We start from the raw sequence: 25,725 nt of genomic DNA, 5'->3' as shown, positions 1-25,725 counted from the left end.
AGTTTTTAAAGTAGTTATTTATGTGTTTGTGTGCATTTGTCTCCAGATGTTGTCCGTACCTGAGTATAAGACCCGTCTGAAGAGTCTGCATTTTAAAAGTGTGCTGCAGGAGAAAACTGAGGAGATGAAAATAGGATATGAGTACATCTACAAGGCCTCACTGGAGCTCAAAAACAGCAGAAAACTAGCAAAGATTTTGGAGGTAGAACAAATATTCAGTTGTTTTCCCCACAAAATATCAGTATCCCAAACACGTTTCTGGTTTAAATCTGGTTGGTAAATCTCAGCATCACAAATCAGAATTCATTATCATGGGGTATAGTTTTATACTGTGATTCAGTTCTGCTATGCTTTTTTTTATCACTCTATTGTTTATTGTCTTTCTCTTTGTATGTTTCAGTTTGTTCTTGCCATGGGGAATTACTTAAACAATGGCCAGCCCAAGGGAAGTAAGACCACTGGCTTCAAGATCAATTTCCTTACTGAAGTAAGTGCCTTTCATAGCCTGGTGAACATTTTCATGGTCCTTATACTGATTTTAGGCAGCTTTGGTTTACAACTCACAAGCAGCTAAATATTGCTGCTTTTTGATGTTCAGTCTTAATCCGTACAGCTAACCCTTTTTTTTTGTAGCTTGCTACCACCAAAACTGTGGATGGAAAATCTACATTTCTGCATATCCTGGCCAAATCATTGTGCCAACATTTTCCTGAAGTCCTGGACTTTGCCAAAGAACTCATGACTGTCCCACTTGCAGCCAAAGGTGAGCAATAAATTTCAGACATGACTATAGTATAGGTAACTTGGGTAACTGCTTCATTTAAGGTACATTACCAAACTACATGTTGACATAATCTATATGGATCTATATTAGGAAACATACATAGTGCTAAATAAATTTCCATACATTACATTTGAAATATGATGTCAGTGGTTCTATAGACCCACTGCCTCACAAACATTCATATTTTCCTAGATTTTTTGTATTCATTTTTCAATTAAATGTGAACATTTAATTTTAATATTATATAATTTTACAATTTTAATTTTAAGATATAATTTTATAATCTGATTGTTGATTTTGGTTCAGAAGCTGTTGACTAAGTTTCTGTTATAGCAGTCCTGTCAGTAGTTTCAGTGGCGAAGCAAATCACAGGTTTATAGTAATGAACCTGTTTTACCACTAGTTCTATAATAGGAATTGACACAGGGACCTGTTTGGTGGACACTAACTCTGAGCAGAAATTTATTTAGCATTTTTAAAAGGAGTATACACCGAATAGGCATAACATTATGACCACCTGCCTAATATTGTGGTGTTCCCACTTTTGCTGCCAAAATAGCCCTGACCCATCGAGGCATGGACTCCACTAGATCCCTGAAGGTGTGCTGTGGTATCTCGCACCAAGATTTTAGCAGCAGATTCTTTAAGTCCTGTAAGTTGCAAGGTGGGGCCTCCATGGGGGCCTACTTTTGATAGATACTGACCACTGCAGACGGGTAACACCCCACAAGATCTGCAGTTTTGGAGATGTTCTGATCCAGTCGTCTAGCCATCACAATTTGGCCCTTGTCAAACTCGCTCAAATTCTTACACTTGCCCATTTTCCCTGCTTCTAACACATCAACTTTGAGGACAAAATGTTTACTTGCTGCCTAATATTTCCCCCCCACTAACAGGTGCCATGATGAGGAGATCATCAGTGTTATTCACTTCACCTCTCAGTGCTCATAATGTTATGCCTGATCAGTGTACAGTGTCAGCACTCTGTACTAGTCAGAGGAAAAGAAAAATGTGGTACTGAATATCTGAACGGCTGTGATTACTTTCTACACTTGTGCTCATGTGATATTGCTAACATGTTATTAGGATTTTTAACAAGGTTTTTATCTTTCTGTGGATAAATCTCAGATGACTTTCTAGTGTACTAACTAGATTATTCAGTCCAATTAACTTGTACTACATCATTCCTATGAATCATAACTGGATATGAATTCCCTCTTTATACTGATGTACTGTAGAAAATGAACATTTTTTGTTACACAAATGATGCCTAAGAGGATTTGCTGTCTTCTTTGTTTCTGTCTGACTGTAGTTAATCAGAGAAACATCACCTCTGATATGAATGATCTGCACAGCACCATCCAAGACATCCGCTTTGCTTGCCAGAAGATGCCAGCCACTGCTGAGGACCGCTTTGCTGTTGTTATGAGTGTATCCTTCCAATCCCTGTAACAGAAACACTTTATGGAATCCAAATGCCTAGCTATATATGGGGATGTGATATGTGGTTATGGTGTGAGGAAGTTCAAATCCCAGGTAGCTCAGTTGTATAGAATGAGATCAAATGTAAGTCACTCTGGATAAGGGCGTCTGCCAAATGCCATAAAAGAAAGTATAACTATCATGCTGTGTGCGAGTATGGGGAAATTGAAACCTTGCTTTTTTGCGTATCTCGAAATCTGGCTACCTTTTTTTTATGTTTTACGAGCTACTAGCAGAAGAAAGAACAGCTGTGCACTTTGACAATGAATAGAATACGTCTAGTTTAAGAGTTTGTGAAATCCCCTGTAGACACTCCCCTGTAGACACCCTGTAGACCTCCTCATGACTTACACCAACTTGTAGTTCTTTGTTTTATGTATAAATGTCCCTTAGGTTGTAACTCGCACTGCTATACCTGACTATATATCCTATTCAACAAAATCTAATTTTAATAATTTCGTTGCAACAAAAGCCTTTGTTAAACTGCAAAGAATTGTCACATCCAACAAACTAGATGTAAAATGATTTAATATTTTATGTTACTATCACCCTAGTGTGGACTCAAATGCTTTTAATAAGGAATTGAATATAGTTTTGTTGCTGAGAGTGACGTGATGCATCTGGTTTGAATTGACCACCACACACACACACACACACACACTCGCTGCTGGAATTGCATGGAACTTCCTGTCATCTGTCACCTTAGCAGGGTATTCATGGATTCCTAAAAAAAATCAAAATCACATGGTCTTAGATTTTAGTCTTTTTATATTATCACAAAAATGGTCGTGAATTATACTTGACCATTGTTTTCCTAGCAATGTCAGAAATGCATCATGTTCCTCAGGTATATTATGTTGTCATTAGATGCTCGAGAGTACAGGTTGAAGAGAACCGTGTGTGTGTATTGCCTTAACTGTAACGTATGTGTAGGGTTTTCTGGAGAACAGCCACCCTGCTGTGCAGTCTCTGGAGTCTCTACAGCAGAGAGCTATGGAGGAATTCTGTAAGGTGGCCTCCTTCTTCGGCGAGGACGGCAAGATCACCACCACCGAGGCTTTCTTTGGCATCTTTGCTGAATTCATTTCAAAGTTTGATGTGAGTTGTTAAGCCTGTACTGAATTTTTAGATTTTTCTATGCCAAAATTTTATGATGATCATTTTAGTAGCAGATCTTATTGCCTGGTTTGCTGAATAACCCTTTACCATAGTGCAGAATTTAGCACCTTATGCTAAATTATGTGAAATTCCATGTAGATCAGCAAATTCTGAAAAACTCAAACCAGCCCATCTGGCATCAATAACCATGCTATGGTTAATAAAGTCACAGAGATCACACTTTTCCCCATTCTGATGTTTGATGTGAACATTAACTGAAGCTTGTGATCTTTATCTGCATAATTTTACACAGTGACACATGATTGGTTAATTGTATAACTGCATGAATGTGCAGATGTACATGTGTTCCTAATTAAGTAGACTGTGAGTGTATAAACCACAGCATATTGATTCTGCCAATATCATGACAGCTGTGTGTGTGTGTGTGTTATAGAGAGCCGTAATGGAGAACCAGGCTGCTGAAAATCCTCCACGCAGTCCTCGCATGGTGTCTCCCCTAGCATTGTGACAGGACACCTAAATACACACACACACACACATGCATACTCTAAACACATTAATACAAAGGTACACACAAACCCATACACTGTACATGCACTAAAATCCTTTCAACATACTAACAAACACAGAAAAACCTGGGAAAACCTCCTATAGTTCCTATTCAGACAGTACATGCTCTCATACTGACGTCACTACACACATTTTTGAGCTACATAGGCTACATGGAGTTTTCTCAACATGTTCAGACTAAATAAAAACGACTAAAGACAAGTCTTAAGTTCGAAGAGCATATTAGCATTATACAGTGTGGCTACTGCATTTAATGTACACTCAAACTTAGATGCGGAACTGAATCAACTGTGGAATGTGAAGAGGACTGTGAATGAAATTCTACCCAAAAAAAAAACAAAACTGGTGTTTTGCATATAAATGCTCTCACATGGTAATTCATGAGGGCTTTATTTAACGGATTACATCGATTCTTCTACTGTAGAATGTACGTCTATAGACCTTGGACACTTTGGACATAACATTATATTTCTTATAGAGATATATGACAGATTTATGATAATTCTAAGTAATGTAACTTAAAGTGGTTCCTTATATAGTAGCGTGCAAATTATGAAATAAACGGATATTACTGTATAAGAGTTATTGTAAGAGTTTCTATAGGTAGTTTTTATTGTAATATGGCACATCAGATGTAATTATGAGAGACTTAGATAAGCTTTCCTCAATATTCTCTTTTTTTTTGTGGTCATCCATAATGAATGTTGTACATGCAGGTTTACATTGATCTGACTGTCTGAATCCAAACTGCTTTTTGTATTCAATTCAATTTATTTGTCTAGCACTTTTAACAATGGACATTGTCTCAAAGCAGCTTTACAGAGCTCATTGTTATAACAAGGGTTTTTTTCATTCCTGTTTTTGTATTTGGTTTATCATCTGCTAAATGTAAAACAGAATATAAGGGTTTTTTTGTTTTGTTTTGTTTTTTTTGCTTTCTTTTGGTTTTTATGAGAAAAGTAACAGGAAATGGAAACGTATCTTCATCTATTTTTTTTTTTTTAACATGACATTTTTTATGTTGTGTAATTAATAAATGGATTTATGTTATCTTTTCTTTCTTTTGGTTAGAATTATTATTATTATTATTATTATTATTATTATTATTATTATTATTATTTGTAGATATATATTATGATTTTCTTTACAAAAAAGTTTAATAGGCCTGGGATAATGCAATAAATACCAAAAAAATGAATATTTTGAAAATGAGTAATGAAATCAACCAACACTGTTGTGATATATTTATTTCAAAGATATTTGTTTCTCACAGGGGAAAATATTTGAATTTTAATTAATTATTTTATGAATTATATTATTATAGTAGTAAAGTAATAAAGTGGACATTACAGCAATACAAAACACTTTTCTTAATTTGGTTAGTCGACTGATATCTGTGTGTGATATTAGTTTCCTCACCTATTTATTGGGTTCCTAAATGCAGGCCCTGTGTATGTCGGAACTGAGAATTTTCCAGAATAAGGTGTATTGTTGCCTTGTAGGTGCTGCAATACTGATCTTCAGTGTGTGTATTTGCTGTTGCGTGCAATTTATTTGATCATTAAATGTATTAACTTTCATTTGAGTTCATGCAATCAATTATTATGTTTACTTTGCCTTTAACAAGTTATGTCACTCTACTGTTTAACTGCTAGTGCGACATCATTCTGTTAACTTTTTGGTAATAAACCCTCCTTTACATTTTAACCAGTGTGTGTACTCACATATAAGAAGTTAGAAGGAATGTGGAGTTTGATCTCTCGGTCATAGGGGAAGATTTTCGACACCGGTGACAATATTAGAAATGTCTGAATGGTGAGAGCTTCTGACTGGAGGGCTATGAAGCTGTAGCTTCATAATCAGAAAAGGGAAACTCGTTCTCGGTGAGTGAATCTCTTCCTCTCCCTTCACTGCTTTTACGAAGGCCAGATGGTGTTGTTCATGACTTTTTCACACCTGACAAATGGGTGTGGGAGATGGCTTTAATGGTAGACATGATTCATCGTGAAAGCTCTCTACACAAACTGCGCTCGGTTTTATTGCAATGACGTGTCAGTGAATGGGTGGTAAAAGGGCAGTTTGTGGTGACTGAAAATGTTATTGATTTTGAACATAGATCCTTTTTCCTGGTTCAGTTCATCTTAAAACTATTTCAAATAAATGTATAGATAAATAGATGTTTATTCTAAACATCATTTTTATTACAAATTGAGTGCTTTACTAATATGGTGAACAAAAATACAATGTTGTGTGTGTGTCTGTGTGTGTGTGTCTGTGTGTGTGTTAAAAAGAGACACAGAGTGAACACTGGATAACACTGGATGCTTGCTGTTTTAACTGTAGGAAATACACTTGACCTTTGACATCATGGCTAGTACTGAGATCCCCAGTGTCTCCCCTACACCCATGGAAGGGACCTTCCGACCAAACACTCTGTCTGCAGCTGATATAGCGGTGCTTGTTGTGTATTTCATATTGATCTTGGCAGTAGGAGTATGGGTGAGTTCATTTAAAAGCGCATCCATATATTAATGCAGTGGTACAAGTGTGTGTGTGTCCTTTTTCATTTTTCATTATTATACACGTTCCGCTACTTTTTCTGGTGACCCTTTACCTAAGGACCATGTTCATAGACCTATGTGACATCTGCATAAGTCTGTCCTGATAACTGAAATAAAGATAGATACAACTTTACACACGATTATTCCAAAACTGGTCAGCTGTCTTAAAGTTATGATGGCAAGTGACAGAAGGCTGTGTTATGACAATGTCAGTGCTGACTTATGTTCGAGTAATATAAAAGAGATGCTAAAACCTCACAGTAGCTTGGCAGGTGGCATTAGCTGGAATACTGAACAAAAGTGAGAACTCCGCAGTCTGTTGAACTCTATTTTTAGAAGCTTCGATATGAAACCCTGCTGTATGACACTATTACACCGAGTAGACTTTGGCAGTGATGATTATTAAACTGTAACGACGGACTTCTGACTATAAACTAAATGGCATGGCACCATTATAACAGAATTATGTACATTTGAGCACTCTGTAAAGTTAGCTTCATTATAAGATTTATTATATCTTAACATCAGGGGGTGCATAGGCTTAGTGGTTAGCACACTTGCCTCACACCTCCAGGGTTAGGGGTTTGATTCCTGCCTCTGCCATGTATGTGTGTGGAGTTTGCATGTTCTCCTTGTGCCTCAGGGGTTTCCTCTGGGTACTCCAGTTTCCTCCCCTAGTCCAAAGACATGCACTGTAGGCTGACTGGTATCTCTTATCCATAGTAAATGAATGTGTGTACATGATTGTGACATGCAATCAACTGCCATCATGTCCAGGGTGTACTCAGGACTCTACTCTACGTCCTGAGTCTCCTGGGATGAGCTCCAGGTTCCCTGCAACCGAGCAGGATAAGCAGTGTAGAGAATGAATGGATGGATATTAATACCAGAATAAGTTTGGTATTGATATTTGGCATATCACACCATTGTTATGTGAAATATCAGAAGTGCACTGAGATGCAAAGCTGTTTGTTTTGACTTTCATGAAAAATGACAATACAGCCATTATTAAACTCAATGGCAGCATCAACCACAACACGATGTGTTTACAGCAGGTGACTCCAACCATTATAAATTTTTTACATGTAGATTTATTCCAGTTGTCCTAAATTTACAGCACCATCTACGCATTGATTGTCAACATTCTGGCACAAGCATACAATGCACTCAAATGCTCTGTATGAGACATTCTACAGCAAAGAATTCAAACAAGTTAACCTCTAGATAGATAGATAGATAGATAGATAGATAGATAGATAGATAGATAGATAGATAGATAGATAGATAGATAGATAGATAGATAGATAGATAGATAGATAGATAGATAGATAGATAGATAGATAGATAGAGTTAGATAAGGTTACATATCTGATATACATGATACCCAGGCTATCATCTATACATACATCATCTATCCATATATTGTTTTCTACACCTTATTCAGAGCCCATCTTGCAAAGATAGATAGATAGATAGATAGATAGATAGATAGATAGATAGATAGATAGATAGATAGATAGATAGATAGATAGATAGATAGATAGATAGATAGATAGATAGATAGATAGATAGATAGATAGATACTTTATTGTCATTGCATAGTATGTGTACATAGCAACAAAATGCCATTTAGCATCTACCAGAAATGCAAATAGTAGAAATTCTGCAGATAAATATGTAAATATATGTATAACAAATAAATAAGGCTATGGCAGGTAGTATGTTTATAAGAATATGTGCTAGTTGTATATATAGCACACTATGTGTAAAAAAATGTCTTTGCAATATGTGTGCATTACATACATTGTGTGTGTACAACATTAACTGGAATAATATACACTGTATATACATATTGTGTACATATATTCAGATAGTATAGATGATCAATATGTAATAAACATAATCTTTTTTATAGACATATTGAATTGCATGACTTTGTGCTTTCCATGACCTTATAAGACTTACTGAGCTTATGAAACGTTTGTTCTCTGTACAGATCAGTCTCTGTATTCTTAGCAGACTAAAGAAATTACAGAAGACCTTAGCTTGCACTGTATAATATGATTAAGTTTCGTGATCTGATTTCTTCCCTTTAACTCCAATCGTCGTGACAAGATTTCAATATTGAACTTAAGTTTATAAGTTTTGTAAGTTAAGGGTGAAATGTTTTCACATTTTTAAGGTGAACTTTTGTTTCTAAGTTTAACATGTTGGAATGTTTCGCAGTGTTGTAAGTCTAATGATCTGGTATATGTCAAGTGGAAAAATCATCACATATCGAATATCTTTTTCAGATAGCATAGTGATAAAGGTAGGCTTGGGTAAAATGAGGTGCAGAACGTAACACATTTGACATGCTGGTGCCTGGATGTTGATATTAAATGTGTATAAGGTGCTGCAGATAAACTGCACACGAACGTTTCTTCTGTGAGTCCGGGTTGCTTTATATTCTAATAAAAGCCTAATGATACCCAAAAGATCCGTTTGAGAAGGCTGTGCCATTTTACTGTGTATTTCACTGCAATATTGCAGCTATTAAAAAATAATACATGTAATCTCATGCTTTGCTGATTTCAAGTCTATGTGGAAAACCAAGAGGAGCACAGTGAATGGATATTTCTTAGCAGGCAAAAACATGAGCTGGTGGCCGGTGAGTTCTCACTATATCTGAACATAATATCTGTACACAGTATGAGATTTCTTTGGAAGCATGGAAATTGTTTGACTCCTCATGTTTTTTGCAGGTAGGCACTTCTCTGTTTGCTAGTAATGTAGGCAGCGGTCACTTCATAGGTCTGGCTGGATCAGCAGCCGCAGCTGGCATCGGCCCCACTGCATATGAGTGGAATGTAAAGCTCCAGTATCCTCATACAGACACAGCATTTTTTCTGTAATGTCGGTATAAATGTCGGTATGATTAGACTCTTTTCCCTCTTTTTTCTGAAAGGGTATGGTGGTGGTTCTGCTCCTAGGCTGGGTTTTCCTCCCCATTTACATAGCTTCTGGGGTGAGAGCTTAGGCTTGTACACAGCAATACATCAATATTTATGTTTAATTAAAATAAATGAACAGTTCACAAAAATATTTGAACGCTCTTCTAGGTGACAACTATGCCCGAATATCTTCAGAAAAGATTTGGAGGCAAAAGAATCCAGATATTTCTTGCTATTTTGTATTTATTTATATACATCTTCACAAAGATATCGGTAAGTGTCTAACAATATGCAAAACTTTTCTGCACTTTTGAGAAATCTTTATTCAGTATAAATAATTTATTTTTGTATGTAGACCTTTTTTTCTCCAAGCTAAATGATTTATGATTCAGCATAAATGGAAACTTTCCATTGTTTCCTGGAATGCATGTGTAGTGGTTGAATTATATACTTACACAGGCAGCAGGCAGAAGGCACAGTATTCCCAAGTGAGTAAACAGCCTCTGGTCTAACATTAAGCAGGGCTTCTGAATAATAAATTAAATGAACTTTGCAATTTTGTTTAACAGTGCATTAGGTAAAGTCTAGGATGTAGTGGTTACACAGTGACCTATTGTAAAGTACCATTGTAATGATCTGTTTACTTACTGACCCCACGTCTTGTCCATGCCCATGTACACCAGGCCCTGCCTCCCAGAATCTATTCAGAGTTTATTCACATATTATCCTACTAGCTCGAAGTTATTGCTATTGTTATTCTGAACAGTTTACCAGTTTCTATCATTCACAAGGCAAAAAAAAAGTCATTGTTGAGCTTTAAAGTCTTAATGGTCATTCTGCAAGTCTCTCTCTAACTGTTTTATTTCATTCGATGTCATTGCACATTTTGCAGCAAATATTTCTAACAATAATAGTACCTACCAAAACTGCAGTTTACTTATTTATTTCTGAACTCAGTGACATTTGCATTTCTGAGATTTTTGTGGATTGAAGAGCTCTTTGAAAGCTTGCCCTATAATATGACTAACAAGAGGAATCTAAACATAGAAAAGAAGACCAGAACCTTATTTTTCATACATCACATAACAAATCCAGCATGATGTATGTCAGATCTCAGACCGGCCTAATTCAATTCTTCAAATGTAGCTGAAAACTTGATAAGTATAGCCATGTTGAGTTGTTTACAACAACTGTGCACTCAAGACTCAGTGAGTCAACAGCCTGCTAATGCAAGTTTGTGCCTGGTGAGGCCAGTAAAGGTTTTCTTGCACTAGACGTGCAAAATCTGGTTAAATGGGATGCTAAATTAGAGATATTTAATCAAAATAACTTCATTTAGGTTGAGCAGACCCATAAAAACATTTAAATATACAGAATGTTGCAGTCCATCTACCATTACACTGTGGATGATGCAACCCAGTTCACAGAAAAAAACCCTTTATATTCAGTTTATCTGAGGCATCTTATACATGCTGAATAACATGCTACTGCAGCTAAGCTGTAAGTTGTTTATTCATGAGATGAGATGAATACACAAATGTATTAAGTTTTACATTAGCTATTGCATGAAGCTGTATTACAGAATATAACCTTTTCTGTAATATCTTCATTTAAAAATGATTTAGTAAAGAATAAATTCATTAATATGCCAAACCATCAATGAACAAATTCAGTGAGTGAAACATGAAGAAAGGGCCGCTGCATTTTTCTCAGGAAGACAATAGACAGAGCAGTGTTTAAACAGATGTATCTCTCCTATTTTCCACATTAGATGCAAAAATAAGAATAATAAAATATCGACCTTATTTAAAAAATAGAATAGATGTTGGGATTAAAGGCTGCATGAATGCCATGTGTGCAGGTGGATATGTACGCTGGGGCTGTGTTCATTCAGCAGGCTCTGGGCTGGAATATTTATCTTGCTGTCATTCTTCTCCTCGTCATTACTGCACTCTATACAGTAGCAGGTGAGTTTGTGGGTTTCTAATTCATGCACAAGTTCACCTACTGATCTGCAGATAGTACAACCGGCTCAGGAATACCTGTATGATTTTTTTATTGGGATTATGTTAATGGCTGCTATGCACTCATACATGGAAGAATGTCTTTTTTAGGTGGTCTGGCAGCCGTCATCTACACCGATGCAGCTCAGACTGTCATCATGCTGACTGGGGCCCTGACACTTATGAGCTTCAGTGTGTAGTTTCCTTTTCACTCATCTACCAATTATTTACTTTCTGATTGATTCCTGACATCCTCTCAGGACATTTGATGGACAAACAAATGACTACTTGCAGCTAAAACATTCTGTTCTTTTAACCTGTTTCTTTTCTTGCTGCTGCTCTTCTTATGGGGAGGTTTTGTGGAGGTCGGGGGCTGGCAGGCCATTTTTGATGGCTACAGCAATGCCATTCCCTCCATTAGAGTCCCAAACACCACGTGCGGAATCCCTCGTGAGGATGCCTTCCATATTTTTCGGGATCCCGTGACCTCTGACTTTCCCTGGCCAGGGGTGCTGCTGGGGATGACAATGCCCTCCATATGGTACTGGTGTACAGATCAGGTGAGGAAAGTATATAAATTGTGTCAAAAGTATCCTTTATGTCCTGTAAGTCCTTTAAGTCCTGTAGGTATCCTTTAAGTCCTTTAAGTTACATAAGTTAAGTTTAAGTTACTTAAGACATAAAGACACCAGATACCACAACACACCTTTAGGGATCTAGTGGAGTCTGTGCCTCGATCGGTCAGGGCTGTTTTGGCAGCAAAAGGGGAACCAACACAATATTAGGTAGGTGGTCATAATGTTATGCCTGATTAGTTTGTAGGACAGTATATTTATTTCATCTATCCTCTCTGGTCTGATTATTGAACTGTTAATATTCTAATTCTCTGCTTTAAGTTCAAAACTGGAGTCTCATCTGTTCATTACCGTTGGATCTATTTGAAACGTGTTTAATCAAGAAGCACTATGAAACAAAACCACTTTAACTTAATGTCTTGTTTATGGCCATAAACTAGTCACTAATGGTTAATCATAAAAATATAGACAAAAACGTTTATGTAGTTGGACTTGAAATTTTAGTTACCCCTGAAATATCTTTGCTGCTTTCAATAACGTTTCTTTTATGACTTTCCTATAGTATACAGAATATTAAAATATACATAAAATAAAAATAGAAAAATTCATAGATCCACTCATAGATCAACTTTTTCATGGATTTTCCCAAGACAATTTGAAGAGTTCCCTTTTCACCGTGTGTGTCTGTGCAGGTTATAGTGCAGCGCTCGCTGGCTGCTAAGAACCTGCTACATGCTAAAGGAGGGTCTTTGCTGGCTTCCTACCTCAAGATTCTGCCCTTCTTCATGATGGTGCTGCCAGGCATGATCAGCCGAATCCTCTTTCCAGGTCCTCATGCTAAATGACATGTCTTTAAAGTCCAACCTTTTAATAAAAAAGCATAACAGTTCTGAGTGTTAATGCAGAGTGTGTTACGGTTCTTATTTGGTGTGGTTGTCTAGATGAGGTTGGCTGTGCAGACCCTAAAGTGTGTGAGCAGGTTTGTGGGAATTCTGTGGGCTGCTCTGACATCGCCTACGCCAAACTGGTCATGGAACTCCTTCCTAAGGGTATTTTACCCGTTTTTAATTATAAATGAATGCTTCATGTTAAGTTTCTTGCCATCAGGATGTTTGACAGAAACATGTATGCATTTAGGTCTGCGGGGTCTGATGATGGCTGTAATGATAGCTGCTCTCATGTCTTCCCTGACCTCCATCTTTAACAGCTCTAGCACTCTGTTCACCATGGACTTATGGAGATATCTCCGCCATGCTGCCTCAGAGTGGGAGCTCATGATCGTTGGCAGGTAGGACAATGCTTAGAAAAGCTCAGCCCTATAAAATTGTGAGCTTATGTGGTGACATACTGTTTCATGTAATCAGAGTGTTGATTTCCAGGCCAAATTAGAAACTGGTCAGGGTCATGTTGGATCCAGAGCATATTTCGGAAATACAGGCGGGAATACGCTCAGGATGGAACCATGCTGCAACTGATTTTATGCTTTTATGCAGGTTCCCTATTTTGTCCTTGCACCCAGTTTTCCCAGGGTTGATGCAGCTCCACTGCTAGTCAGTATAAAGCAGTTTCTGTAGATGAATAAATGAATAAATAGACAATTACCTAATCACCACTGAGTGTTATTTGACAAACTTGCTTGCCTATTGTTTTTTGCTCCTGCTTATGAAGGAGCTTTGAAGGTTTTTTATTTTTTATTTTCATGGTACCATCAATTATTTACACTCGTTTCAGTGCATACAGATCTTGTACTTGTTTGTGTATTCAGAGTGTTTGTCCTGATCTTGGTGGTGGTGTCTGTGCTATGGATCCCCCTGGTTCAGGCCAGTCAAGGTGGCCAGCTTTTCATGTACTTGCAGTCTATCAGCAACTACCTACAGCCACCTATCAGTGTGGTGTTCATTGCAGGCTGCTTCTGGAAAAGAACTAACGAGAAGGTACTGTGTGTGTGTGTGTATTCATCATTTTTATTGACCTAATGAAGTAAAAACCCTGCAACATGAAAAAGAAAAAAATATTTGTTTGTGTATGCTGTGTCTCAAAATAAAAATACATTGACCATGACGATATGAGTAACTCATTCTATAAAGCCTATATTCATAAATTATTAAAAATCTGCTGCTAATTCTTTCTACGCTGGCAGTGGTTCCATGTAAGTATGTTAAACATTTCTAACAATGCCTCATAGAGCATTAATAATATGCTAGGAAAATAGTTTTTATTCATGCTGTATTGTCAGGAAAACAGTAAGTGTCAATATTCATTATAATGACACATGGTGTGATGACCTGTATGGCAACTCTAATATTTATTAACAATTAAAAATATGAACATTTTATAATGGCATCAGTGACAATATTAAGTGATGTGAGTATGAGAATTTATGACTCCCATCAGCCAAGAACAGGGAACTACAGTGGGGACCAAATCTACGATTGAGGGAAAAAGTGGGGGGACAAAAGAGAAAAAATAACAGGCAATGTTGTCCAGTTGAGGTGAACCGGTGTCCAGTGTACAGTACAGCCTCAGATTCCTCTACACACAGTTACAATGATTTATGACAATGGGCATCATACACCAGCCAGGCATAACATTATGACCACCTGTCTAATATTGTGTTGGTCCCCCTTTTGCTGCCAAAACAGTCCTGACCCATCATGCACTGTGTATTCTGACACCTTTCTATCAGAACCAGCATTAACTTCTTCAGCAATTTGAGCAACAGTAACTCGTCTTTTGGATCGGATCACACGGGCCAGCCTTCACTCCCCATCTGCATCAATGAGCTTTGGCCACCCATGACCCTGTCACCGGTTCACCACTATTCCTTCCTTGCACCACTTTTGATAGATACTGACCACTGCAGACCGGGAACACCCCACAAGAGCTGCAGTTTTGGAGATGCTCTGATCCAGTCATCTAGCCATCACAATTTGGTCCTTGTCAAACTCGCTCAAATCCTTACGCTTGCCCATTTTTCCTGCTTCTAACACATCAACTTTGAGGAAAAAATGTTCACTTGCTTCCTAATATATCCCACCCACTAACAGGTGCCATGATAGCTGGAGATAGCTAGTGTTATTCATCTCACCTGTCACTGCTCATAATGTTATGCCTGATCTGTGTATATTGTATATATCCTAGCTTGTATATAGCCTTGTTCTGACTGTATAACTGCTTTACTACTATATGACAATCTGCATCAAATGTTCTAGTCACAGTTCTAGTCAACAGTACCACTGTTAAAGAACGGATGATGAATGACTTGAAAAAGTGACTGACCAAGTTGTTTCAGTGTCCCGTTCTTTATTTCTTTTCAGACAAAACAACCATTTACATGTGTTAAAGCTATAAAGAACAAAACAGGAGACATGGGTAATCCTCATGAATCTTTTGCATGTTTGTCTTTTACACTGTGCGTGATTTAGGGCGCATTCTGGGGTTTGGTGCTGGGGCTGCTGATTGGCGTTGTGAGGATGATTCTGGATTTCATCTACCCTCTACCACAGTGCTACGAGACAGACACCAGGCCTGAAATAATCAAATACGTGCACTATCTATATTTCTCAATCATCCTCTCCCTGTTTACCCTTGTTGTGGTGGTTTGTGTCAGCCTGGCCACGGAGAAACCCACAGAAGAACAGGTCAGGAAGCAACAGCAATAAGATAAAGTCTGCGCATTGTAAAGTCTCTAAACCAATAATAACAACCAGATAGTTTCACAGTGTCTCATGAAACTGATGTTAATGCGTGCTTTGTGTCACAGCTGAGTCGACTGATGTGGTCCACGAGGTTTGATCCTGTGAAGAGGACTGAGGCCAAAGAAACTGGAACCTTTAATATCGATAACGGCTTACATCATGAAAATGAGAAGAGTGATGGAAGTGTGAGAGAGCACACTAATGGTGAGTTTTGCTTTTGTAGAAGTTATTCATGTTAACTGAAGGGAAATTTGATTTATCTCAAGTAATCTTAAACCTTGGAGTCAACGCCAATGATGGTTCATCCAGTAGGGGGCGCCAGAAAGTTACAAATTAACTCGAAATGTTTTAATCTCAGTATGTAGATTAAGGTGGTTTTAACAGTTGGTACATTTGGTCTGAATCCAACACGACTGTGATTGTTGGCCCCAGTGCACTTCCGTTCAACACAACACAACACATCACATTTTTACGTTTCCTATTATTTTGGTGTTATTATACACAGTAAGGCATTTCACCTCTTCTGTGTCCCACAACATTCTTGTCACTCATGGTGTGTGTGGAATCAAATGATGTCATTAGCTAACAAACATGGGCAGGTTGCTTTACTTCCTGAACAAGTTGCCTTCACATTCACAGAAATTGTGAATATTTCCAGTATATTGAACTCACACCATGCTTCCCGGTCCTATTGACAGCTTTTTATTTTTTCATGCAAACTGTGATCCGTTTTGTACTAAACTGCCAGTGTAAAAGCCCCCCAGGTGCCTTTTAATTTTATAATCTAAATGCAAAGTGAATATACACCAATCAGGCATAACATTATGACCACTGACAGGTGAAATGTATAACACTGATGATCTCCTCATCATGGCACCTGTTAGTGGGTGGGATATATTAGGCAGCAAGTGAACATTTTTTCCTCAAAGTTGACGTGTTAGAAGCAGGAAAAATGGGCAAGTGTAAGGATTTGAGTAAGTTTGACAAGGGCCAAATTGTGATGGCTAGACCACTGGATCAGAGCATCTCCAAAACTGCAGATCTTGTGGGGTGTTCCCGGTCTGCAGTGGTCAGTATCTATCAAAAGTGGTCCAAGGTAGGAAAAGTGGTGAACCGGTGACAGGATCATGGACGGCCAAGGCTCATTGCTGCACGTGGGGAGGGAAGGCTGACCCGTGTGATCCGATCCAACAGACGAGCTACTGTTGCTCAAATTGCTGAAGAAGTTAATGCTGGTTCTGATAGAAAGGTGTGAGAATACACAGTGCATGACGGGTCAGGGCTGTTTTGGCAGCAAATGGAGAACCAACACGATATTAGGCAGGTGGTCATAATGTTATGCCTGCTCTGTGTATACTGAGATAATAATAAGGTTAAAATTCATGACTCAGAAATCCTCTGGAAATTTCATTATATCAAGAATTGGTTTTCACTTTCATCAGGCTCGAATGCACAGCATGCTGAAACACCCTCTAAGCTGAAGTCCATGCTGCTCTGGCTGTGTGGGATGGAGCTGAATTCAGAAAGGGAGCAGCCCCCAACACCACCACCTGAGGCAGTAGTGTCCTCCCTTGAGGAAGAACCCTATCTGAGGCATGTGGTAAATGCCAACCTCATTGTCTGCTTGTCAGTGACAGTGTTTCTGTTTGCCTTCTGGGCATGACAGTCTGAATATCTCAACTAGACACTAGTAATCCTTGAACGCTTGGTCAACATTTTGTCATTTTCAACGTGAAAAATTTTTATTTCAGCATCTTCACTTATTTTATTTATACAGAACAATGAAATGTTTAAAAACCACATACACGGAGATGCCTTCCTCTGTTTTCAAATGTATTTGGTTCACTAAGATTTAAAAAGCAACACCAACCTTTTAAATAAATTGACACAACTCAATGGGTACATTTTGTACTGCATTTTATTTTTCTCATTGCCTGGCTTTTTTTTTTTTTAGGTAATTGTATTTCATTCCACTTGCTGTGTAGGAAATACAGCAGTAATCAGTACAACACACTGGAGTATCTTTGCTTTGAGAAATGTGCAGAACCAGCTGAGAAAGAGCTGCAGAAAAAGGTGCACACAGTAGAAAAGAAAAAAAAATAATTCAACATAAAATACAAATCAACATTTTACAAGCCTTTAAGTCATTTAGAAGTAGCCTGTTGCAAAAAAAAAAAGAAGAAAAGAAAAAAGATCGGTCAGTAATTAAATGGATGAATGACTTTCTGAGTTGCTATTTCCTGAGCATAACCAAACTATTCAACTATTCACCTGACATTTCTGTTTGACTGTCATTCTTAAAAATAACACTAATTACAAAATGATATGATAAATGGAATATAAATCAAATCAAATGAGTTTTGATCTAGCTGGGAATTTAGCATCGGGTCCTTTACCGAAAGACGACAAATGTCGTGTAGCATTTTGCCCTAAATTATCCAACAGATTCTTTATGAGAAAAAACGATTTTGTGGCAGTTTGTACTTACATTTCAGATCATTTATTTGAGCAAAAACAATGCATACAGATGGACCAAATGAGCACTGAAACACAGTGTAGCTATCCACTTCTTTAAATAACTGATATGTGAGATGTGCGAATTTATTGCTGTATTATTTGGTCCATTTCACCAAACCTTGTGCAACATCAAAATTTCACTCATTTACATCAAAATATCGATATAGCGATTGTCTCATTTGTAAGAAGAACAAAAAATAAGAAGAAGAAAGAAGATCTAAACTGCAATCAATATTGCACCACAAGAATAAAAGTACTCAAAAATCAATACTTGATATTTAGCCATACGCTGCATTTCTATACCTTTTCTCTATGATATATTTCCTATAACAGGTTTTTGGTCTCTTTAGAAAAATCACTCCATTTTCTCTCAGGTACTCGAAATGAAATCCTGCACTCTCGGTAGCTGAGAGTTTAAAATAAAGATGGCTGACGGGAATAAAACAGAATGATAACACAGACACAAGGCAGCATACATACAGGATCAATGTGAATGAGAACTTCGTAGACAAAGCTCGCTTTACGTTTTGCGGTTCCCTTACAATTACACAGTCAAAACACTCACAAGTAATAATACGCATGTTTGCAGTTCATAATACAATTCAAAAGCACAAAAAAATTAAAAATATTGTAAAATTAAAGCCTAACAACTGGAACCATTCTGGCACGAGAGAGAGAGAGGTTACAGTTTGGTACAGTATACAGCATGTTTAATCGCTTACCTCAAGCTTCAATATGTCAGCAATGTTGAAACAGTAACAGCGTCTAAAAAGCTCCCTCGGTGCCTAGAAGAGCCCAGAGTGCCAGGATTGTCTACAGAGCATCACTCTGCCTCAAAACAGCATTAAAGGGAGTGATTGGCTGCGTGAGGATGAGGTGTTTCATCCACTCCTTAAAAGATGGTGCTCTCTGTTTGGTTCTCAGCATCAGGGGGCGCAGTCACAGGCTGTTCCACAGCTATGTGCGGGACAAGGAGCCGCCCAGACCCCTTCAACGTCACGCCCACATCTGTGCGGTCAGAATTTACAGTCAAATCTCAAAAAGTATTAGCGTGGTACTTACTACTGCTACGAAATGCTTAGATGCAAGTAAAACAAGCAAGGAAACATCGAACACACCACGAATTTGTCATTTTGCTAGATGCATTTGATGCTTCGATTCAAAATAAATGTGAAATCAATCAATGGAGGCTATCGTTTAACTCGAATTGTAGCACGTTTAGACATCATCCGTGGTGCGATGGCCTCAGATCCTCCTTTATTCCATGACCTAAATGAATGTTAGCAAGCAGCATACAGATCAGGGGTCTCATTTATCAAAGTGTGCAAGCTCGAATGCTATGCTTGAGAACCACCAGTATGCAGAGAAATACTGAAATATACCACAGGCACGCATGCACACACAGGAATGTCATACACTGTACACTCGAATCATTCCCAAACTGGCAAATATAGTAAACATCATTCCCTATAAAAGGGTGATTTTATGGTTACATGTGCATTCAATTGCACCATTTGGCAGACTGGTTATTATGTAAGAAATTCCTCAATATTTTTTGCTGTAGTATTTGGAAAAGTGTGAGTAATATGAAATGGCGGTTGTGGTGGCTTAGTGGTTAAGCTGTTGGACTACTGATCAGAAGGTTGTGAGTTCAAAAAAGGGCCCCTGAGCAAGGCCCTTATCCCTCAACTGTATAAAATGAGATAAATTGTAAGTCACTCTGGATAGGAGCATCTGCCAAATGCCAGACCTGTCTCTAATTTCTCCTTTAAATGTGTCCTGGACTCAAATGTAAGGCTGCTACTGTTGGGCTCCATTGGCCTCTCAGAAAGAGAGATGAGTTACTGGCAGAGATGAACTAAAATTACACTAGTTCATCTACTGCTACTATCCTAAAAAAATCTCTGTACAAACCTGTGTGTGCTAAATCTTTAAGTAAGGCATTGTCTCAATCCACTTTGATTTAATATTACATTACATACATCACTTATGTCTGCAACGTGTTTTGAGCAGTACAGTCAGCAGTTATTCAAATTGATAATAAGTGCAACACAAAAGCTCATAATCCTGCAATTACACTTTTCTACCACTAGGGGTTTCTGCATAAGCATGGTTAGGGTAGTTCTAAACATATACACATTCTCACGCCCAAGAAGAACTTGATAAATCCCAATTCTTTTAGTAGAAATACGTGTATGCATGGTTGATAAATAAGACCCCAGGGCAGTTTTAAAAAAGATTGAGTTTGCTGTTTGCTATGAGGTTTTTGAGTCAAGCGTCATTGCACATGCAGGTTCGCTAGCGGTTAGTCTGTTATTTTTGGAGAAGCAGTGTTAGTGTGCGAAAGCACCCACAACAAGGCATTCAGCAACAATGCAATGCATTAGCTTTTAGTTTTGGCATCCTTACCATAGCCTGCCATTCAACTCTTAGTTCACAGGCAGGGGAGTCACACATCTGTAACAATTTAACAATGCCACATCATGCTCAGGACACCCAATTAATTCATCAATTACTCATGAATTACTTATCAAGCAAGGCATTCTGATGGAATTGCTTCATCAGAATAGTAATTAACCACAGCGCTGTATGACTCACAGAGTGGTCATGATTAATTGATTGAAGAAAAAAAAAAAATACCCCCCCTCCACATATTTCAGAGAAAGAGAAGTTTAAGAGGGGTGAAAAGATGGAGTGATAAGCCTGTAGAAATGGCTTGAGGGGTGCAGCTGTAAATCGCAGTGCTCGTGCTCATGCAGATGGATAGCAGAGGAGCCGTGTGGTGAAACCGCAGAATGGGGTGCTGTTCAAACCAGAGTGATGGGGGAGGGGCATGGCTGGCAACTGCTGAACTTTCCATTACCACTGACCAGCTTTGAATCCTGAAGCGCATGCATGTTTTTGCTGTCCCAAACTTGTTTTACACGCACTAACTGTACATACTGCACACTGCACATAGCATCTGTCCGTTATCGAGGAACGGATTAGACTTGCGCATAAAGATGGCACACATTAGTGGAGTATGATATAATTCATTCTTCTTATCACTTACACGGTTTAGAATAGCTGTGCCCTGGGCAAAGGATCTCACAGTAAACACCCAAACAATATCAGTAATTAAATGGGAAGAAAATTCTCCAGCGCCTGTTTTATCACTGCAATCCATATGTTTCCTGTTGCAGCTAGCCAAATGAGAGAAATTTTATCCTATTAATGTCTGAATGTATACTTGCTGCACCAAATAAATTGCAGGGCTAAAAAAGGAACATTCAGACCTCAGCTGTGAGACAACTTAAGAGAGTGGTTTGTTTGGGTGACTGTCCAAACTCTCTAACTTGGCATTTCCTATCATGTAAAGTTCTCAAGTTTATCATTATTTCACCACAAAACTAATGTGTAGTTCAGAGCTCAAACATGTTAAAAAAAAAAAAAAAAGTATGGTGTGAGAGAACCACCTGCAAAAATTGCATTTTACGAAATATGGAGTTACGTGATCAGGGAATGAACTGGAAGATGAAAAGTGAACATCAAAAATGGTTGATATGTGAGTGATGGTAATGCTAATGAGCTGCAAGTTAATGGTAGAACAAGGGCTCTAGTTACTACCTTGGCCAGGATAAGATCCTCAACCTGCGGAAATACGTGGACAGATATCAAGATGTTGTAACTTTAACTGTGAGCACAATTAAGTGCTTTTTCTCTGCACCATTTGGAAGTTTCCATGTTTATATAATGATGTGGGGAAAGATTGAGGGCAGCAGTCGGTTTGGCTTGTGCTTTAAATAATGAATCATTAATGAGGCCGATGATTTGATTCAACATACTGAAGCTCAACATCTCCCAAACTTTTCGTCCAAATGCATCATGCCCCGATTTGCTCATGTGCTCCACATTTATGTTATTTATGTATGAAAAAATAAAAACAAATGGCTAACTGCCTGGATTCATTTTTGCCGGCAAGGTCTTTAAATTGGCTGATTTTCTGCTGTTCATTCCAAAAACGATCACATGACTTTCTATACTTTCTACACACTATGTACTATTTGTAGGTCATAAGGTGAATTAATTATGCTTTGCTGCACTATTGTAAGGCTCCCTAAGCAGTATTGGGTGTAGGACTAAAATTCAGGTCAAGCGAATAGAATGTTTCATATATAACTAAAGGCACAGTTTTGAGTGCATGGCTATTTATCAGATGGACTGAAAAGTGACATCAATAATATGGGAGAGTGTTTTGCTTAAGTACTTAAGACTGTAGGAAAAAACCAAAGGCACAAACATCTATAATCTCTATTAATGGAAGCAAGCAATGCTCCACTCTTACCTGTAATGATCTTGGAAGCAGAGTTACACACTCCATTAGTGCTCTCGGTGGGAGGCTGGGGCGGCGGTGGTACACTGGGTCTGGGCCGTGGTCTGGGAACTGGCCGAGGGCGGGACAAAGAAGCAGAGTGGGTGGAGTCGTGTGGAGGGGTGTCAGGAGGAGTGGGGCTGTGGGGAGGGGACGCTTCTGGGTCTGCCGCGTTCTGTGGAGGCTGGGGAGGAGGGTGACTTGGGGCATGGATGGGCATTTGGTTACCGGAGTGGCGGCGAGGTAGGGTTACAGGGTGGACATGGCTTGCTGCAGGGTTTTGGTATTGGACCTGTATAGAGGAGGGAGGTGCGGCTTTCAGGGGTGCAGTTGCTGAGGAAGAGGCGCTGGGAGCCACTTTAGGTGGTGCAGGGGCCTGTTTCTTAGTACCTGAAAGCAAATCCATGTTCTCATTTACATGAAATTGAACAAGAAAAGACGCATTTTCAAAACAAAAGCTATAGCAGCATGGCCCAATGTAGGAAACAACACAGTATATATAAAAAGCTTTATACACAGTGTCAAACAATGGAAATGGTTCATTATAATTCCTGTGGAGACATGGGAAAGTGACTTACCTCTGCGCACCATGTGTGGACTTGGGCCCTTGGAAGCAGATGTTGGCGTCCCCACGGTCAGCTGCCCAGGTGTTCCACTGGGGCCTCCAGGGCCATTTCTCAGGGGTGGAGGTGTGGAGGTTGGCTCTCGCACAACACTACCAGTGTACAAAAACAACCAGGTTTAATCATCTGCATTTTTCTGAGTATGCTCCTTATAAATATTATAATCTTTCCCATGCTTCTTATGAACATGCATCTTCATATTAGATATTAAGCAGCTTGTAAATCATTGCCAAAATAGAACAAACTGTTAAAAATCACTATTTGTATTACAATCACCTATACAGCATGCCATGCAATAATTCTTTTTTCAGCAGTAAGTACATGAAATTTGTGAATGGGATTAAAAGCATGTAGACTCCAGACAAGAATGAGTGCAGTGATTCAGACATGAGAAAGGGAAGAGACACAGCAAACAGGATGTAAGGAAGGAAGTCAGGAATCACTGACTATGAGGAAGGTGTGATCAGTCTGAGCAGACAAATGACTAAGAAGTTTCCGGATTGAAACTGGCATCTGAAAGCCTTTAAACTCCTTAATCTCAGCCAGAAGGTAAAATACTCTTTTGATTTGATTTTACTTACTTGTTCAGGATTTAATTGGTACGTTGATTTATGGGATTCATTAAAAGAAAGATGGTGAAAGTTACACTAGAGACAGCTTTACGCAGCACAGAATCATCTGGTAGAAAAAGGTGGGGGTTTTTTTTGATTGGCATCCTGCAGCGAGGCGGTGGAAAGCGTTCTTTGTGTTCTCGGTCCTTACCTGCTCTCTTCAGCAGATTGCTGCTGGTTTATAGGCTGCTGGATCTGAGCCGTTATAGCTCCAGCCTCCGAGCCCCCTACAGCTGACTGAGATGAGGGCTCGGACACTGGGACCCCCCCTGCCTCCACTGGAGGAAGAGGGGGCTGGAAGGCTGGAGAGGTGTGCTGCTGCTGCTGCTTTCTATTTAGAGTGCCAGTTCTACGAGGTGCATGCTCCGGATGTTTGCTAGTGAGGCTACAGGGGAGAGGGGAAAGAGGGTGAAACACTGACACCTGACAACCCTCTACCTGCGGTCACAGAGAGGCATTAGAGACCAGAGGACAGGGAGAAGTGAAAGGGGAAAGAGAAGGGGAGGCCACTACACACAAAGCACACCAAGGCAGGGGGTACAATTGGTTAAAGAAACAAAAAAGAAAAAATTTTGAGTTACTCATTTTGTGCACTACGAGGCAATATGTTCTATATCTTTCTTTGCTATTTAATTATTTGTAATAGCTTAACTAATTCTAATGCTATTATTAGCTTGTCATTTATCATTTTCTAGTAACTGGAAAATCATAAAATGTATCAGAAAGCAGCTGTTGATGAGATGTGACCTTTTGTTTTAAGACAACCTTTGAAATGACATTAACAGGTTAAAGGAAGGTTCCAGCGCATTTTCAATCTAATCTCTATCACAATCTTTAGCATACGAGCAATATGTGAGCATTTCACTTAAATTGAAAGTCTTAGGGAAGTTGATTTTGGTCAAACACATGTTCATAGAATACTTTCATTTTTTTTTTTTTTCATTTTCATTTCTCTAAATACATATAAGCAATCCTTTAAGAAAATGGACAGAGAAGAAGCGAAAAGGATGCATGTATACAGATCAGTAATCACAGAAGTATCGAGTTTCTGTCTGATGAAGCATAGACACCACAAAACCTTTCACTTTATCGCTCTGGTGCTGTCAGGGTTAAAATACATAACCACATCCTTGCATGTCCATCGCAAATATGTGGTCATCATGTATTAATATAGCTTTGAATTTGTTATATGGCACATTGTTAAGTTTTTAAAAAGGTATACTTAAGACTTTCATTATAGGTATGTTTTTTGAGTGTTAAAATTATTATCTAAGGTAATATTGCGCGAATGTTACCAACAGGGAAGATAGAGATTAGGTTGAAAAATGCTGGAGTTTTTATTTCAGCCAAGACTGTGCATACTCCTGTTAAACTGATTATATACTAACTCACTGAACAAACGCCTCTATTACACTACAGCAACAGCACTTCATCACATGACTGAAAGACCTTTAATCCTTTTGACCTTTAATCCATTATTTACTCAACAGACAGGAGATGAGGGTGTGGCAGTTATATTTAGCATACTTCTACTAAGCACAGCTACATGAGGAGAATCTGCGACTTCGAACTTATTAAGTTACACCTACTGATAGGTTTTGCAATGTATAATCATGACCAAGACCCAAATTACTGAAGATCCAGTCAAGCAGAGGCGTATCGCAATCTGTATGACTCAGAGACCCGTTTCATAATACACAAATCATATCACTCATTTTACCATGTTTGAACAAGGGAAGAAACAAATGTTTTATTGATGTAATGAAGCATACACAAAAAAGTAAACTGAAAGACAAAACACCTTGAAAAGTAATGCATGTGCGAGTCACTTCACAGCCTCCGGAGACGGACTGTCCGCTTTGACTGTGACAGACTCATTGGCCACTACATACAAAGCA

The 25,725-nt window shown here is 38.5% G+C and overlaps 3 protein-coding genes across 11 annotated transcripts in view; 2 read left to right on the top strand and 1 right to left on the bottom strand.

Annotated features, from left to right (window-relative positions):
- grid2ipa (glutamate receptor, ionotropic, delta 2 (Grid2) interacting protein, a) overlaps positions 1–4,918 on the top strand; it is a 31,261-nt gene extending 26,343 nt beyond the window's left edge. For 2 of the 3 annotated variants that reach the window (XM_058409927.1, XM_058409917.1), the window contains exons 15-20: positions 47–202; positions 401–487; positions 634–763; positions 2,097–2,215; positions 3,200–3,364; positions 3,819–4,915. In XM_058409927.1, coding sequence (XP_058265910.1) covers positions 47–202; positions 401–487; positions 634–763; positions 2,097–2,215; positions 3,200–3,364; positions 3,819–3,893 — 732 coding nt within the window. In that variant the 3' untranslated portion in view covers positions 3,894–4,915. Of the gene's footprint in view, positions 1–46; positions 203–400; positions 488–633; positions 764–2,096; positions 2,216–3,199; positions 3,365–3,818 lie in introns of all 3 variants that reach the window. The other variant, XM_058409908.1, reaches the window with a different exon arrangement.
- A 763-nt stretch (positions 4,919–5,681) lies between these two features.
- Positions 5,682–17,600, top strand: slc5a11 (solute carrier family 5 member 11). Of its 3 annotated transcripts, none has more exons than XM_058409982.1 (16): positions 5,682–5,838; positions 6,299–6,454; positions 9,095–9,166; positions 9,261–9,365; positions 9,464–9,523; positions 9,618–9,722; positions 11,311–11,416; positions 11,564–11,644; positions 11,807–12,012; positions 12,720–12,855; positions 12,969–13,076; positions 13,165–13,315; positions 13,793–13,961; positions 15,453–15,668; positions 15,791–15,929; positions 17,168–17,600. In XM_058409982.1, the coding sequence occupies exons 2-16, from the start codon at positions 6,323–6,325 to the stop codon at positions 17,386–17,388; spliced, it is 2,007 nt and encodes a 668-aa protein (XP_058265965.1). In that variant the 5' UTR covers positions 5,682–5,838; positions 6,299–6,322; the 3' UTR covers positions 17,389–17,600. The 3 variants fall into 3 exon arrangements, with proteins under 3 accessions (XP_058265965.1, XP_058265983.1, XP_058265974.1); XM_058409991.1 differs by having other exon boundaries at positions 5,707–5,838; positions 6,247–6,454; XM_058410000.1 differs by lacking the exons at positions 9,095–9,166; positions 9,261–9,365; positions 9,464–9,523; positions 9,618–9,722.
- A 25-nt stretch (positions 17,601–17,625) lies between these two features.
- The window catches only part of arhgap17b (Rho GTPase activating protein 17b), a 29,842-nt gene continuing 21,742 nt past the window's right edge, over positions 17,626–25,725 (bottom strand). The window contains exons 17-22 of one of the 5 annotated variants that reach the window (XR_009206755.1): positions 23,979–24,212; positions 23,172–23,308; positions 22,567–22,983; positions 21,849–21,872; positions 20,652–20,699; positions 17,626–19,250 (exon numbers count right to left, since the gene is read on the bottom strand). Coding sequence is in view for 4 of the 5 variants with exons in the window: in XM_058409936.1 (XP_058265919.1) it covers positions 19,135–19,250; positions 22,567–22,983; positions 23,172–23,308; positions 23,979–24,212 (904 nt within the window). In the remaining variant the exon portion in view is untranslated. The remainder of the gene's footprint in view (positions 19,251–20,651; positions 20,700–21,848; positions 21,873–22,566; positions 22,984–23,171; positions 23,309–23,978; positions 24,213–25,725) is intronic. The other 4 variants (XM_058409959.1, XM_058409945.1, XM_058409936.1 and 1 more) reach the window with 4 other exon arrangements.

This window comes from Hemibagrus wyckioides, linkage group LG02 (genome assembly GCF_019097595.1).
Source record: "Hemibagrus wyckioides isolate EC202008001 linkage group LG02, SWU_Hwy_1.0, whole genome shotgun sequence".
NCBI classification, from domain to species: domain Eukaryota; kingdom Metazoa; phylum Chordata; class Actinopteri; order Siluriformes; family Bagridae; genus Hemibagrus; species Hemibagrus wyckioides.
The sequence above is the reverse complement of the archived record's forward strand: the minus strand, read 5'-3'. Positions and strand labels throughout refer to the sequence as shown.

Coding starts and splice junctions, on each gene's coding strand:
- slc5a11 (XM_058409982.1), top strand. CDS start 6,323: ATGGCTAGTACTGAGATCCCCAGTGTCTCCCCTACACCCATGGAAGGG. Junction 9,723..11,310: donor ACATCTTCACAAAGATATCG/GTAAGTGTCTAA, acceptor CCATGTGTGCAG/GTGGATATGTACGCTGGGGC. Junction 15,669..15,790: donor AGAAACCCACAGAAGAACAG/GTCAGGAAGCAA, acceptor TTTGTGTCACAG/CTGAGTCGACTGATGTGGTC.